This window comes from Muscardinus avellanarius (assembly GCF_963383645.1).
Source record: "Muscardinus avellanarius genome assembly, chromosome: 1".
In the NCBI taxonomy this organism is placed as follows: domain Eukaryota; kingdom Metazoa; phylum Chordata; class Mammalia; order Rodentia; family Gliridae; genus Muscardinus; species Muscardinus avellanarius.
The window spans coordinates 156,851,863-156,868,435 of record NC_137786.1 but is presented as its reverse complement, the minus strand read 5'-3'; the positions used below and the strand labels follow the sequence as shown (position 1 = coordinate 156,868,435).

At 38.1% G+C, this 16,573-nt stretch overlaps 1 protein-coding gene across 3 annotated transcripts in view; it reads right to left on the bottom strand.

Moving 5' to 3' along the window:
* The window catches only part of MTMR2 (myotubularin related protein 2), a gene marked incomplete at both ends in the record, with an annotated part of 78,764 nt that extends 62,910 nt beyond the window's left edge, over positions 1–15,854 (bottom strand). For all 3 annotated transcript variants that reach the window (XM_080718836.1, XM_080718837.1, XM_080718838.1), the window contains one exon: positions 15,775–15,854. In XM_080718836.1, coding sequence (XP_080574962.1) covers positions 15,775–15,854 — 80 coding nt within the window. The remainder of the gene's footprint in view (positions 1–15,774) is intronic.
* Between the last annotated feature and the right edge of the window lie 719 nt (positions 15,855–16,573).

The following is a 16,573-nucleotide window of genomic DNA, read 5'->3' as shown; positions in this document are numbered from 1 at the left end:
CTAAAAATACTTAAAACAATGCTTGAACATGCTGTACCCTATATAGGTGTTGGCTATTGTTTCAATCATTATCATCATCAATCAGTATATGTGGGTCCCACAACAAACTTGTAAAAGTAGATTAACATTTTGCCTTTTTCCTGTAAAAAAATCAAGGCTCAGAAAAATCAAGTGACTCATCCAGAGCCAGAGTTAAATAACAGAATCAAAACTAAAGAATCTGGGCTAAAAAGATTTAAGACTTCTTACTAGATCATGCTGTATCACATTACACAATTTTTCCTACTGATATACTTCAACATACTTCTAAAAATCATAATCACCCTCTTTTAAATTTAGCACTCACATAATTTTAGGTAGTACATGCTGGTAGCCACACTGAAAATGAGTCTTTTATCCAAGACAGCTGCACTTCTTTTAAATATTTAAAGACTAGAAGAATTGAGTCAGACTTTGAAAGAGAAATATTCACTGAGTAGGCTGAATGGACAAGGTGAACCTGTCATCAAGTCTCCAATATTCTCAAAAATCTTCAAAACAGCAAAATATATGCCCCAGGAAATGTCAGCACTTCTGTGTTATCACTTATGTTGGGAGTAGAAAAAGCATGGCATTAAGCTCAAAATTCAAATTCCAGAGATTTCATAAGTGAGGAAGCTGGACAATCATGTCACTTCTCTGAGCCTCAGTTACTTGACTGTCAAATAAGACTTAACTCACATGGCTGTTATGAGAAATAATGGGCGGTATAAATAAAACAGCTTTGGGACTACAGAAACTCCACCAAAATACAGTAACTTTACTATCAGTTACTCTGATATTCCTGAGTAGTATACTGAATATTCATTCATACATTTATTCATTCATTACCCATTTTATTCCACAGAAATTGGTGTAAATATGGTATTATCTTGATTAGTCTATATATTTATTTAAGGTGACAATCTGGATTTATCACTGTGAGTCACAGTGATAGAGAAATTTAGGTAACCTACAAAGTACCTATTCTAATATCACATGCTTAAAGAAAACTCAATTAATCTGAGCATAAAAAATAAAAGAAGCCAGGCGTGGTGGTGTACACTTGTAATCCCAGTACTTGGAAGGCTGAGACAGGAAGATCGCGGGTTTGAAGCCAGCCTTGCAACTTAGTGAGACCCTGTTTCCAAATAAGAAAAAAAAATCGGGCTGGGGATTTAGCTCAGAGATAGAATGTCTCTGGGTTCAATCCCCAGTGCAAATACATACATACATACATACATACATACATACATACATGAACAAACGAATGAATGAACCAAGTGACAATGCATGCATTTTTCTTTCTGATAGTAAATGAAATAAGCCAGATGTGGTGGTAAAATGTTATCCCAGCATTTGGGAGGCTGAGACAAGAGGATCACGATTCAAGGACAGCCTCAGCTACTTAGTGAAGTCCTTTGCAACTCAGTGAGACCTTGTTTCAAAATAAAGACAAAAAAATAGGGCTGGGGGTGCTATAGCTCAGAGGTAGAATATCCCTAAATTCCATCCCCAGTAGCAAATAAATAAATAAATAAATAAATAAATAAATAAATAAATAAATGTAAGCATTTTTCAACTACGTCATGAAGAAACTCTGAACGTGTCATCAAAGTAGTAATCAATAAGAGATTACATGTATGACACTTTACAGTTCAAAACACTTCACACATATCATAGAAATATTATAAATGTCATTCTGTTTGCTCACAAGAGTATTTTAACATGTATAAAAGTTCAATTTTGGGGAAAATCCTTTAAGTTTAAATGTTCCAATAAAAAAAAAAAATAGAGGGAGCTACACTACATGATAAAGTCCCTTTTTAGAGATGTTATATTTACAAATTTAAGTCTATGGTCACAAAAAGAACAAATTAATGAAAAGAATTTTTATAATTTCAAAATATAATTAGTTCATTAGAAATTAGTAAATTATTTTAAAATAATAAAGCCCTGGGTCTGATCCCCAACATAGCGAAAAAAAACACAATAAAATAACATTTGAAAAATAATTTAAATAAAACATGTCCCAAAAATTCAAAAAAAATGAGTATTGGCATCTTATGGTTAAACTTCCTAGTAATTCACACATTATAGAATATTTCCAAACAATGACACTAATTGCATTACAGATATGAGACTATAATTCAGAAACTATCAAACTATACAAGACAATATATGAGATAATAAAATTAATTTGACTTTTATAGCTCAAAAATACCATAAAATATTTCAGTCCCTCAGAGATATTATGAATATCAACTACAACAATGTAGTATACAAATATAAATTAATTTCAGTTATTTAAATCCTCTGGCTTGGTATATGAAGCACTGAATTCTGGACAAAACAAAACTACTTCTAAATAGTGTGCATCACAGAATCCAAAGGAATAAACAAAGCATTAACACCAAAATGTTCACAGTACATTTTACCAAGCACCTATTTATAAAACGCTCTGAAATTTGTGCCTACTATTTCATTTTTCAATGATTTGCCTTTTCAGAGGCATAAAATTTAAAGTCCAGGTAAAAATCATGTCATGGATACAAAAAACAGAGATATGTTTTTCCTCTACCAAGACCATTACACAATGGTTTCAAAATCATAATCAGTCACATATCTGGTTGAAGTGCAGTACATTTTTTTGTGTACATAACCCATATGTGCTTTCAGTTATCTTTTCAGTTCCAGTAGTGAGGTGTTTGAGATCTCATATATGGTATTAAGGGAGAGTTCTATAGATATGAATAATAGCAAAGCTATAAAAAAAATACCCATAATATGACTTGGTAAAATCTAAAACTGCGAGTCAGTAGATCACCTTAAGCACTAAATACCTCTGGCATTGAAGGAAAAAAACACTAACTTGGCCTAACATTTATTGTGCCTTTAAACTTCTCTAGGTCCATTCCCTCATTTGTAAACTTTCAGAGTTGGATAAACTAAGAAGCACGTGGATCAATGATTTACAAACTTTTAAATGCAGATTCCTGCACCCATTCCTAATGCTTCAGAACATCTAGGCTGGAACCTAGGAAGCTAAAAGTGCACCAAGGATCACAGGTGATGAAATATGCAGGTGGGCCTTCAGCAACACCTGAGAAACTCTAACTGAATGACCCCTAATGCCCCTAAGACTATAAAAAGACAGTACTACTGGTCTTAGCACCAAGCTCTTAGGAATTCAAGATCTAGCATAGTGTTCAGGACATAGTGCATACTAAATAAATATTTATCTTAAGAGGAAGAAAGGGAGAAAGGGAACAGGAAACTTTAAAAAAGCAGAAAAGAAGGAGGGAGAAGGCTTGTTGGTAACTGGTTATATTTTTGGCTGAGAAACATAAAAAATAAGAGCAAAATTAAACTCAGGTGAAATAACAATCACATCAGTAACTGGAAAGAAAAGACCATAGTCCCTATACAAATAGTTTTAAATGTAACACGAATCCTTATTAACTTCTCAATTTAAACTGCAAAGTACTTAGTAGGAAAAAGAAGAGAGTAGACACAAAGCCAAAGAAATTCTAATGGAAAATTACTAGATAACTGACACTTAATTACTATCTTCCCTAGGTAGTAGATTATAAGTTGGGTCCCTCCCCTCCCCCACATGATCGCCAGCTGGGACAGGAGGAGGAATCCTGGAAGTGGAGATATCAGAAGACTACAGATGTTGCGAGAGAGAATGCTTAGTCCCACCCCCCAAAATACTGGCTTAAAAGCAGGACCATTTCTGGTAACCACGTGGGCGACTCAGCGGGCTGATCTGGACTACGAGGCAGGACTCTCGAGGCAGATGCCTCCTCAGTCCCTCACCTCAAACCCCGAAGGTGCCTAGTTCTTTCAAATTAAAGCAGATTTTTGTTACCTCGGTGGGTGCTTTGCCTCCTTTGCAGTCTCTCCAAACCCCAACACCCCCAGTTCAACCTTTCAGTAGACAACATAGAGTTTTAAGGACTGAACCTGGAAACTGGGATTGAAGTCTCAAGCTGCTGGTTACTTATTTATATGCACAAATTTTATTTTAGATAATATATGGATTCCAGAAACAATGTTGACATTTTTAACTTCTGTCCATTTTTGCATTTTCCCATTCACTTACATTATAATTTTTGAGATGTTTTATCTTCACTTCTGATGATCTTCAAATGTCAATGGCTCTTAACACATTAACTGTAAACAAACACAAAGGAACTTAGGGGAATTCAAATTTTTAAGAAACCCTAGACTTAAGTATTCCAAATTACTACGTGCAACCTGTGAGGGCAGGTGATAAGGAGTAGAAGCTTTGGTATTACCTACTTGCTTCCTAACAGATCTGATCTTAAAAATGTAAAACTATTTTTATTTATTTTTTGTGTTTTGTGGCTGTAGGACTGGGGATTGAACCCAGGGACATTCTAACTGTAAGCTATACATCCAGCCCTATTTTTTATTTTTATTTTGAAACAGGGTCTCCCTAAGTTAGCATGTACTGTACTTGAACCTGTGACCTTCCTATCTCAACCTCCCAAAGACTAGGATTACAAATCTGTGTCACTATGCCCAGATTAAGGCTATTCTTTTAAATAAAAATTCTACTCTTTTAATCATCAGGCACAGGAAAGAAAGTATCCTATATTCTATCTAAAAAAAAAAAATTCAAAGCTAAAGTACCTTCTCCAAACCCACCTACTCTCACTTTGTCAGTATACTGTATACTTTTACTCTTCTCCAGAATGGCATCATGTCAGGAAAATTCTCCTCCTTATTACTACCACCCAATCACCCTGCCCTGGGGACTACCTTCTATCACAAAGTTTTGGCCTGGACCAAGGACACCAGATCCTCAGGCATGATCAGCTGCTTCAAGCACCTAGACCCTCAAGTCAAACAGACCTGATTCAATATCAAACTATTCTCTCCAATCTCTTCTTTTCTGTAAAATAAAAAATTAAGAATCTACATTATATAGTTGAGGAGTATATGATACAATGGGTAAGAGAGATTTAGCACTATGCCCAGCACATAGTAAATACACAGTGAATCTTAAGTGCTATTATTTATATTATGTTGTATATATTAATATTGTAGGGGTGCCGGAAAGCAGGCTGGAAGAAGCGCTTTCCCCCCAGTATGAGAAGTTAACTAGAGAAGTCTTCTTCCATATTAGGATTAGAAATAAGTTATTAAAACATAGAGTCAAGATATAGAAGTAAGGTAGGATTGGAAATAGAGTGAAGATCCATAAGCCCAGCTGCCCAGGTTGCAGGATTCAAAGACGAGGGCAGGGGACCCACAAGGTCAAAGTCTCTAATCTCCAGTTTGCCGGCCAAGGTCTTTGTAAATGGGACCCCATCCCCATATCTCTGAGCTAGATCAGCAAACAAGGCCAGGCTAATCTGCTCTCCAGGCAGATTCTTCAGTGCAGAGATAAGCCTGGCCCAGGCAAGGTGGGTGGGAAATGCAGCCCTAGGGAACGAACACATACCATAAGGGAGATAAGCAGTCTTTAGCAGTCTCTGACGTGTGTGGATGTATTTTAAAAATTATTGGTTGTACTTGTTTGTCCTTGTATCTGATTGGTTGTATTCTAAGGTTGGCAGGCTCAGACTTTTGGCGGGCTCTGACGTTGTAACCACTCCCTCCTGGGGCTATAAATCCAGACTGTGAGGTGAGCCCTGGGTCGAAATTCGACCCCTGGCTAGCAGGGACAGAGCTGCAGCACAATAAACCTTGCGTGCATTTTACATCTCTTGTAAGTCCTTCGATATTTGGGTTGGTGGGCGATTCTCGGACCCTTCAATATTAATCTATTACTACAACAGCTCTTTTCCATGTGAAAAGCAAAGATTCACAAGTGTTTCTAGTTTTTAGCCACTGCTTTTGGTAGAGTAAGAATATTCTCTAGCAGAGGACATGCACCATGCAAAAATTTATTTTTGACCTTTGCTGGCATTCTGGCTGAGCTGAAGAAATTTATTATAAAGTAATAATTATAAAAACTAATCTGAGCCATTTATTTTCCCTTTTACTAAAACACAAAATCCTGACAAAATTCCACAATTGCTCATTTGCTGCTATCAGGAAAAAATTTTGCTGAGTAGAAAGATGGGCATATTGTTGACTTACTACTATTAAACCTTCTGACTTATATGAATAAATGTCCCAACAATCCAGTGGATAATTATCTACCTTTCTTTCCTCACTCCTAAATGTTTTAAATTACAATCTTAAGATATAGATATTTAAATTAGGTGACAAAAGAATCCACGAAACACTGATTTCTCTGGATTTTCAATAAAAGTTTAGGGTCAAGAACATAAAAGCAAACACAAAATACTGGCAAAAACATTCATTAACTAACATGTCCTAAGATGAACAACTTTATTTCCCATATGGAGACCATATGCTTAAAGCCAAAATAATAGTAAATGCCCAACTAGAGCCTGGCGCATTTTCTCTCATAAGATAAGAGGTTGATATTAGGTTATGTCATAAACTGTTACCACCACTACCTTACTATGTAATTCCTTGGGTCTTCAAATGAAATAATAAATGAAATAGCACAGTTGATAGCTCTCCATTTGATTTCTATTTGTCATTGTAAAGCCTAGCTACTAGTTACTTAATTACTACTAGTTACTTAATTATTCGGGTACTGGATGTTAAACCCAGAAACACTCTACAAATACTCAGCTACACCCACAACACCCCCACCCCTTTCTTTCATTCTTTGGAAACAAGGTCTTGCTGAGTTGTCAAGGCCAGCCTTGAACTTGGAATCATCCTATCTCAGCCTCCCAAGTACTGGGATTACAAGTATAGGCCACCACAACCTGCCATAATCTAGCAATTAAGTCTAGGAGCACTTTTTTTTTTTTTTTTTTTTTTTTTTGTGGTACTGGGGGTGGAACCCAGGGGCTTTCTAACTCCGGGCTATACTTCCAGACCTCTTTTATATTTTATTTGAAAACAGGGTCTCACTAAGTTGCTGAGGCTGGCTTTGAAACTGCTTGATCCTTCTGTCTCAGCATCCCAAGCACGGGATTACAAGCGTGCGCCACCACGCCCAGCTAGGAGCACTCTTTATGGTCGTTAGATTAGAATTATAAAAATTTAGCCCAAAATAATACAGAAGTACAAAATTAAACTCAGAATTCAAAGTGTCCCAAGATACAGGTCTCTTTTTTGGTACACTACATTATTTCTCTTTTTCAGTGTGTTTTCTATTTTGGTCATTACATGCGCAAATCTAAGAGTATATGTGACTTTAATTGGGAAAATGTCTTTTTATGGTACTGTGGATTGGATGTAGGGGCATTCTATCCTCAAAATTACGCTCCCAGTCTTATTTTATTTTTATTTTTGAAACAGGGTCTTGCTAGATTATTGAAAGTCTCACTACTTGCTGAGACTGTCCTTGAACCTGTGGTCCTCTTGTCCCAGTCTCCCAAGTACTGGGATTACAGGAGTGCCCCATCACACCCAGCTTCTTTCTTGCTTTTAAATGATTCATTTGTTTAGCACGGGAGAAACTGCTGATTGTCCCCAATATTGATTCTCTCCTATGCCCTCTGTGGAAGAGCCTCCAATTTTTAGCTCAGCACAAGGACTCAGAAAAGATTACATATCCAAGTTCCCCTTGTAGTTAGCCATGACCTTGGGACCAGGTAATGGTCAACCAGAAATGAGCTTAAAAAGCACATATAACTGCTAAGAGTCCTTTAAAGAGAAGGATTACACTGTCCTTCCTTTCTTCCAGAAGATGCAATGACTACAGCTCCAACAGCGATTTGAGCTCAAAAGGTCACCTTGAAATATAAAACACATGAAGAACCAGGGCCCTTGATACTCAGATCCACCATATTCAATTTATTTTGATGATCTCTGAGCTTTTATATGGTTAAAATTTTTAGAGAGATTGATCAATAGATCTTAGTCTGGATGTTCTCTTATACTCTATTAAATCTAAAATCTAATTTTAGGGGATGGAGATGGAGCTCAAATAAAGCACTTGACTAGAATTCATAACGGCCTGGGTTCAACCCCCAGTACTGCAAAATAAAATAAAATAAAATAAAATAAGTAGGAATAAAAATTAGCCAGGAGTGGTGGCGTACACTTGTAATCCCAGCATTTGGGAGGCTGAGACAGGAGGATCAAGGTCTGTGGCCAGCATCAACTACTTAATTAGGCCCTCTGCAATTTAATGAGACTCTATTTCAAAATAAATAATAAAGAAAATAGGGCTGAGGATGTAGCTTGAAGGTAGAATACCCTTGGGTTCAATCCCCAGTACCACAAAAATTCTTTTAAATAATAAATAAATAAAACATAGATATAAAGTAAGAATTTTCCAAATATTAGTATTTATACTTTTCGAAGTTTATATATAAAAACATTTTTAAGGTTCATGTGTATCATATTTAAAACACAGTATCTGGCCTTAATCTAAACTAATAAATATATAAAGAACCCAAGAGTTATTCATAGCAAGTAAGAGCCTTTCAACAAATGAAAATGTTTCAGTGGTTACTGCCATAGGGCCTATGTATTGGACAAGGAAAGAATTAGGACACTTGCTCTTCAATAGTCTCATCAGTACATATATAGACACAGTAGAAGGATAAGCATAATTGGTTCTGTGTAAGAAAGCTACAGGAAAAGGATTTGAAGTTATTATTTTCACTAAGTAGGCATCTTTCATAGTCCCTTTTATTTTAATAATCTTGTAACAATCTGATCTTTTTCTAGAGTTCTATTTTTAACCTGACTTCCTGTGGAAAGCAGGCTTATAAAATCATTCCCTATCCTTGATTATCATCTCTGTAAGAGTGTTTAATACTATCCACTTATTTAACAGAGTCATAAGACAAAAAGATAGCAAGTACTTTACATATTTGAAACCATTTTCCTTAAAAAGGGAAAATATTCCACACTGAAATCTGGAGAATTTCCACTACTCAAATCCTGGATCACATGCAATCTTTGGCTCTGGTGACTTTGAATACAATAGCATTCACCTGGCAGCTTTCCAAAATAAGCTTACTGCTTTCTGGACATCTGTATCCAGGTTATTTCCTTCCCTTGGGCATAATCCAGGTTTCATTGGTTCAGTGATGGCTTCCTGGAATTTCTTCTTTATGAAAGTTTTTTAAAAATGCTTGTTACCAATAATGTATCTCAATAAAAGTCTATTTTTAAGAAAAATGCCTAAAACCTGTAATTTTGATGTTAGTAATGGCTGAGAAAGAAAAACTCTAGAAAATTCCTTTTTAAATTATATATATATATAATAAATGATCAATATATGATTTTTACCTTCTACTACTTCAGTCAACATGTTTACAAAAATTTTCTCAAATAACATGTTTATAATACCTCTAATAAAATCACTAATTTAGTATGTTTCAACTAATGTTGATGGGAAAAGAAAGGCAGTGGTTCTTAAACTTTGACATGCATCAAGAAGCCTATGGAGGGCTTATTAAAACACAATCCCTACCCCAGGGTTTTTAATTCAGTTAGCTCTGACAAAAAGCCCAAGAATTTAAATTTTTGGCTAGCAGAGTGGTACAGATCTATAATACCAACTACTAGGGAAGCTGAAGTAAGAGGATCAAATGTTTGAGGCCAATGTGAGAGACTCTGTCTCAAAATTTTAAAAGAAAGGAATTTTGTGAAGCATGGTGGCACATGCTTACAATCCCAGTACTTGGTAGGCTGAGACAGGAGGATAGATGGCGGGTTCACAGCCAGCATCAGCTACTTAATTGAGGCCCTCCACAAGATAGTGAGACCCTATTTCAAATTACGAATAAAAATTAGGGCTAGGGGTGTAGGTTGGAGGTAGAATGGCCCTGGGTTCAATCCCCAGTATGTACATACATATGTACATGCATACATACATACGTAAATAAATGGCATTTACATTTTTAACAAATTCCTAATGGCTAATACTACTGGTCTGGGGGATCATACTGTGGGAACTACTCATCTAGAGTAACAGAAAACTAGCAAAGACAGCATAAAGAGCAAAGAAGAAGAAAAAGTATACAGGACCCAATTTCAACTTCAGTATTACCTTGCATACTGCTGAGTAGTAATTAATCTCTTTAAATAGCATTTCTGAAGAATCTAGAAGATAGCTACTGATTAATTATATAAAATAACTTTCAAGTTTTTTTCAGTCCTGAAATAATAAATCCAAAATGAGTAAGTCTTAAACATCAGCATGTTCAGTGCCTGATGCAAGGTACTAAAATGCCAAGTGTGTATGTTCAGCACGGAGCTTCCCCTGGTTCTGCGGCTATAGTTCCTAACACTAATTGTGGCCAGTGCCTTAAAAGACATGCCAAGTGTCCCAGTGTGAATGGATAAGAATGTGTGATTTGGACAAATCCATTACCACTACTGGAAAAACAACCCCAAAGCATATTTCCAGCCAACATATCACCTTTAAATGACCCTGAAGATGAACCCAAAGATGAGACCTTGACCTTGCAACAAAATGTGTTTTAGAAACACTGGGAACTCTTCTATCTCTTCAGGCTGTATGTATAATCAAAATTCATGGAAATAGAAACACAGAATTTGCTGCTTTAAAATAATAATTTTAAGAAATACATCCACTTGAAAATGCAACTGGTCAGAGACTACTTAAAATTTGAGTATGTGTACTTCCCTTTTTTACTGCTATTTTTGGTTTTTTGGTACTGGGGATTGAACCTAGAGGCAATCTATCTACAAACTTTGCCCCCAGTCTGATTCTTTTTTATTTTTTTGGCTTTTCATTTTGCTAAGTTTATTTTGCTTATCAGTAGGGTAGCACATACATTAACCTGCAAATACTATATTTACACTTTATTTTCATTTTTTCCTAAAAAATTTAAAGTTTTATTTATTTTTGCTCCACATAAAAATTTTTAAAAATAAAATAAAAGGCTGCTTTTATTTTCTATTTGGAAACAGTATCTCATTAGGTTTCTGAGAGCCTCCCTACCCTGAGGAGGCTGGCTTTGAACATATGAACCTGTGTCTCATCTTCCCAAGTACTGGGATTCCAAGTGTACACCACTGTACCCCACCCCACCCCTTGTTTTTTAAACTAAGTAAAATGTACACATGATGCTGACAAGTGCTAATGACAAGTGGTGCCCAGAATTAACAAGAACATTTGGTTTATATGATAAAAGAAATACACATTAGATAAAATGACAAGGAAAAAAGGTAGGTGAAGGGCTCATAATAACCTCAACATACACTGGACAGGGCATAAAAAGATAAAATCCACTGAGGATATCAAGAAGCTTCACATAAAATTAAATTCATCTTGAACCTGAAGTTGTAACTATTCAGGCCAAATTCAACAGAAAAAAACTTCTTAATCTACTGAATGAAACAAAAAATAAAATTACCATGCATTATTTAGCTATTCACAGAGCATATCTGCTTAACACTAGATATCTTAACATGTGATTATTCAAAGTAAAAAGCAAAAATAATCAAAGAAGTCTACTCAAGCAGTACATTCTGTATTAGTATAAAATGAAAAATAGAAAACTGGACTAAAATGGAAAAATATCACCAGTAGAGTGTCAGATTCTGCTATACAACTTGTTATACAGTCACAGGCCTACCCTAGCTCACATGTGACCTATAATAATGTTTTTATTTATATTTCACAGAGTCCAACTTATATCAAGAAACAGGGAAAGACAGTAATAAAATTATGGAATACAGCTAGATTATCTGTATGCTGAAGTGAATTTTTTCACAACTCTCTCTGTGGAGCTGGACATGTGCTAAGAAAGGAAAACAGCAGGATATACAAGAGCTAACAGTTTTGCTGAGTTACAGGAAAATCAAGAGGCACCAAAGAGTACTACGTTTTTAGGGATACAAGATGATATAACTATAGCTGATTAGAAAACAACTATGTGAAAAATAAATTTCTCTTTTATGACCAAAGGCATCAAGCCTGTGGTAATCTACAAGGCAAAGTTAGACGCGACAGCTACTCTGAAATGACTAGGTGTACACACACACACACACACACACACACACACACACACACACACATATACAGACTCAATGTATACTTAGTAGATTGTCCAACAGCCTTTCATTCAACTTCAAGTTCAATAGTGTGTCATTTTCAAAACACAATGGGCAATCAAATGGGTTAGTGTATTATTTTCTCAGATTAGTATTTATACTACTTCTCATACAGGATTAAGATATCAATTCCCATTTAAACATAACACATATTATTTCAACTGAGTTCATCTCATAATAGAATTTAAGAAACTAGAGATAGGTATATTATCAACTTTAGTTACAAGTTTGAAGGTTTTTAAGGTAAAGAGAAAGATATATTGTTTCCATTTTCTAATAAACAGGAAGCATTCATATTTTGCATACTTTTCCTTACATCTAAACTTAGCAGAAATTTATGCCAATCTGTGGTGTAAAAGACATTCTGTAACACACAACATAGTATCATTACCTATTATTTGCAAAATATATTCAAACTAATTCACAGGAAAATTTTCTAAATGACTCTTTGTATAAAAGTAAAAAGTATAAAAATAAACTATAATTTAAGGGTGATAGTACAGCTAAACACTTAAGCTACTATAGACAAAACATCAATATTTTGCTTTGTCATAGACTACTGAAACAACTAAAAATAAACTGTCTAGATAGACACAACATAGCTAATAGAACCATACTGGTTGTGCATTAAAGTCAGCTGTGTTTGTTAGCCTAAATTAAGCTTAAAAGTAAGCTCTCTAACAAGTGTGCATATAATAAAGCTATTATATGCTGTCGATTACCACAAACAGGTGTAATGATTAATGATATGAAAGATATGAAAGAATTAAGCACAATAACTTCTACATCATAGAATATTCAATAAATACCATTTTCCAAAATGAAATAAAAGCTAGCATTTTTTTATGGAAAACAGAGTCATACTTATATTTTTTACTAGAGAAGAGGCTATAATTTACTATAGTCAAAATTCTTAATTTTTTTCAAGTTCATATATCAGTAACGTAATTTATAACAAAAGTAAAATTATATGTATAAACTTTGTGAGTGTATGTGGTATTGAATACTGAACCCAGGAGTGTTCCACCTCTGAGTTTCACCTCCAGCTCTATCTCATTCTCCAAAAACTAGGATTGTAAGCATGCGCCACCATGCATGACAAAGATACATACATAAGCTTTAAATATGATGGACTTTATGTTCATTTTCAGAAAATGTATGAGTGGTAGACTAGTTTTTAATAAGAACTGATGATACCTACTTAGTGTAATTTCAAAAATCCAAAAGTTTTCTGTAAAGGTAATACCTTAGTAATCAACAATAGGTATTAAAAGGCAAAAAAAGAATTTTAGAGTTCCAAGAGACTTGACAGATTTTTCTAGAATCAACCCCCATTTTTTTTTTTTTTTGGTGTGTGTGTGTGTGTGTGTGTGTGTGTGTGTGTTGCTTGGGGACTGAATTTAAGGACATTCTATATCTAAGCCACACCTCCAGCTCTATTTTATTTTTTAATTTGGGAACAGGGTCTCACTAAGTTGATGTGAATCTCACTGAGTTTCAAACCTGCAATCCCTTTATCTCAGACTCCCTAGTACTGGGATTACAGGCATGCACCACCACACTCAGCTAACGCCCATATTTTAAAAGATGAGAAAACTGCGGATTAGGAAGGTTACATGATATGGGCCAAATAACTAGCCGATTCTAGCACAGGAGCCTCCTGATTTTCAGTACTCCAATCCTATTTAAGGTACTATATGATGTCACCTGTGGTTCTGAGTCCTTTCCCTTGGATGAGAATACTAGTTGCCTCCTCTGTTTCTGTTATATTCCATTCTAAACAGTAGTTATCATTTGTAACATTCCCGTAAAATTGTAATTTCCAACTTGTTTTGTGAATGACTTTACAGCTGAGCATGTAAATTCTCAGCTTTCTAGATTTCATAGTAATAGAAAATACTCGAAACAGCCAGGCGTGGTGGCCCACGCTTGTAATCCCAGTACTTATGAGGGGGTTGAGACAGGAGGATCTGGGTTCGTGGCCAGCCTCAGCTACTTAGTGAGGCCCTCCACAACTTAGTGAGACCCTGTTTCAAAATAAAGAATAAAAATTGGGCTGGGAGTGAAGCTTCACAGTAGAATGCCCCTGGGTTCAATCCCCAGGACCACACACACACACACACACACACACACACACACAAAGAAATACTTGAAACAATTGTACAATATACACAATCAAATGCAAAGAAAAGATCCTCTCTCCTGGATAACTCAATGTACAAATTCAAAAGAGAACTTGGCAACTGGGACATGCAGTGTCTTATTAAGTGCTGGGGATATGAAATGATTGATACAGTCTTTGCCTTAAAGCAGTGTATGACCTAGGAGAAAAGACAAACCAACAATTAAGAGTGTACTTGTTAAGGATTCTATAAAAACAGGCAGGTTAGAAGGTGTGTGTATATAAAGGGAAAAGTATAATTTAGAATGATGAGATCAAAGGTTCCTCAATAAGGCACTGAACACAGATAGGGGAAAAAAAGACAGTACCATCCCTATCCGTCAGAGTCCAAAGTAAGAGGGCAATTTCAACTTATTCTAGAGAGGGAAAAAAAAGAAGACTGTGCTCTCACCCAGTAAGTTAGTATATAATAACTCTCTAATACTAGACTGTTTTTAAGTGGGAAGAAACCTGATTTCATTGGCTCTATATAGCAAATACTATTCCTTACTAAAATATTAAGTTACTATTTTAAAACCAAAGACTGCCTCTAAAAGATGTCTGGTTAATATTCACAACAGCTCTCAGCAAAGATATATAAAGCCCCCTCCTTAAAATTCAAGGATAAAAATCCCATCTGTCACTAGAGCAGTGACTACTTGGAGAACTGGTCGCCCAAGAAGGATGAAAACTACCACTCATTTTGCCGTCTTCAAACAATCACTGAGGATAAAAACTAGTCAGAGTCCTAGATCCAGACTTCCAGCTGGAAGATTCGGAAAAGGAAAGTGCAGGGGGCCGTGTTTATTTACATATATAAGGAAGACTGGGGGATGGGGAGAGAAAGCGAGAGTAAGGGAATGCGTGAGGGACAAGAAGCCCTGAAAAAGAAAGGAAAGGGTTGGGCAAGTAAACAAACACCAAAAACATTAAGAAAGGATGGAGAGGAGCACTGAAAACGGCTTGGGGAAAGAGAAAAAGGCAGGAAACGAGAGGTGGCAGAGTGGGGGAGGGCTGGCCAAGAACAGATCGTAAAATGAAAGACACAGTAATAAACTAGGGCTATCGACAGGGGAGAAACGAAGAAAGGTGGACTAGTCGAGAAAGCGAGTTTTGACCTCCTCGTCCTCACCCTCCACGCCCCAGAGGGAGAGGAAGAAGTGATTTCCAAGTACGGGGAGAGGAATTCGGGCGCCTCCATCCCGGGAGTCACCAACCCGGGAGCCTCCACCCCAGGAGCCTCTACCCCCGGCAGCCTCTATCCTGGCGTCTCCACCCTGGGAGCCTCTACCCTCGGCAGCCTCCACCCCCAGCAGCCTCCACCTCTGACAGCCTCCAACCTGGGCGCCTCCACCCCCCGCGGCCTGCATCCCCGGCAGCCTCCATCCCGGACGCCTCCATCCCACCGCGGCCTCCACCCCCGGCAGCCTCCATCCCGGGCGCCTCCACCCGGGCGCCGGCGGGGCGGGGCGGGGCGGGCGGCGGCGTACCTGGACAGCGAGTCCGCGCTGGGCGGCCGGGCCGCGGCGGGCTGGGCGCCGAGGCTCTCGCAGCTCGAGCTCTTCTCCATGGCGCGGCGGCGGCGGGCGGCTAGGCTGATGGGGCCTCCGCGGCGGCCGAGCCCCGAGAGCGGAGGGCGGAGTGCGCCGGGAGGCGGCCGCGGTCAGGTCCGCGCCGGCCGCCGGGGCAGACCGGAAGCGGCCATGTTCCCCCAGACTGCACCGCGCCGGACCCCGCGCGGCCGAGGGGGCCCGGGCCGCTAAGGGGGGTCCCGAGACCCGAGCCGCCTGGCCCCGGAGCCTGGCACCGGCTGGGGAGCAGGGGGGGCTAGGATCTCCAGGGAAAAGAGGAGCTGGGGGCGCGGGGGGGGGGGGCGCTGAGGATCTAGGATCGGAGAGGCGAGGGTGGGGACCGCGTGGGTAGGCTGCGGGATCAGCGGTGGTGGAGGGGGGGCCGTTGAGGAAAGAGGGCCATGCCGGTGTTTAAAGGAGGAGGCCAGAGGGGAGCGAACACCGACTCCGGCTGAGGAGGGAGGGATTTTGTAAAGGCTCCGTGGAGCCCCGCGGACATGGATTCATACTGTGGCCCTGCCAGTTAGTTGCCTGCAGTGTAACCCAGAGCCCTGCACATCAGCTTCCTTGTCTGTAAAAAAAAGGAAGACTATCCACCTCACAGAGTAGATTTGTTGATACGTGTAAAGTGCTTAAAACAGAGCTTGGCACGTACCGAGCCTTCAGCTTTGAACCATCGGGATCATGGCCTGCTTCATAAAGGGCGATAGGATGGTAT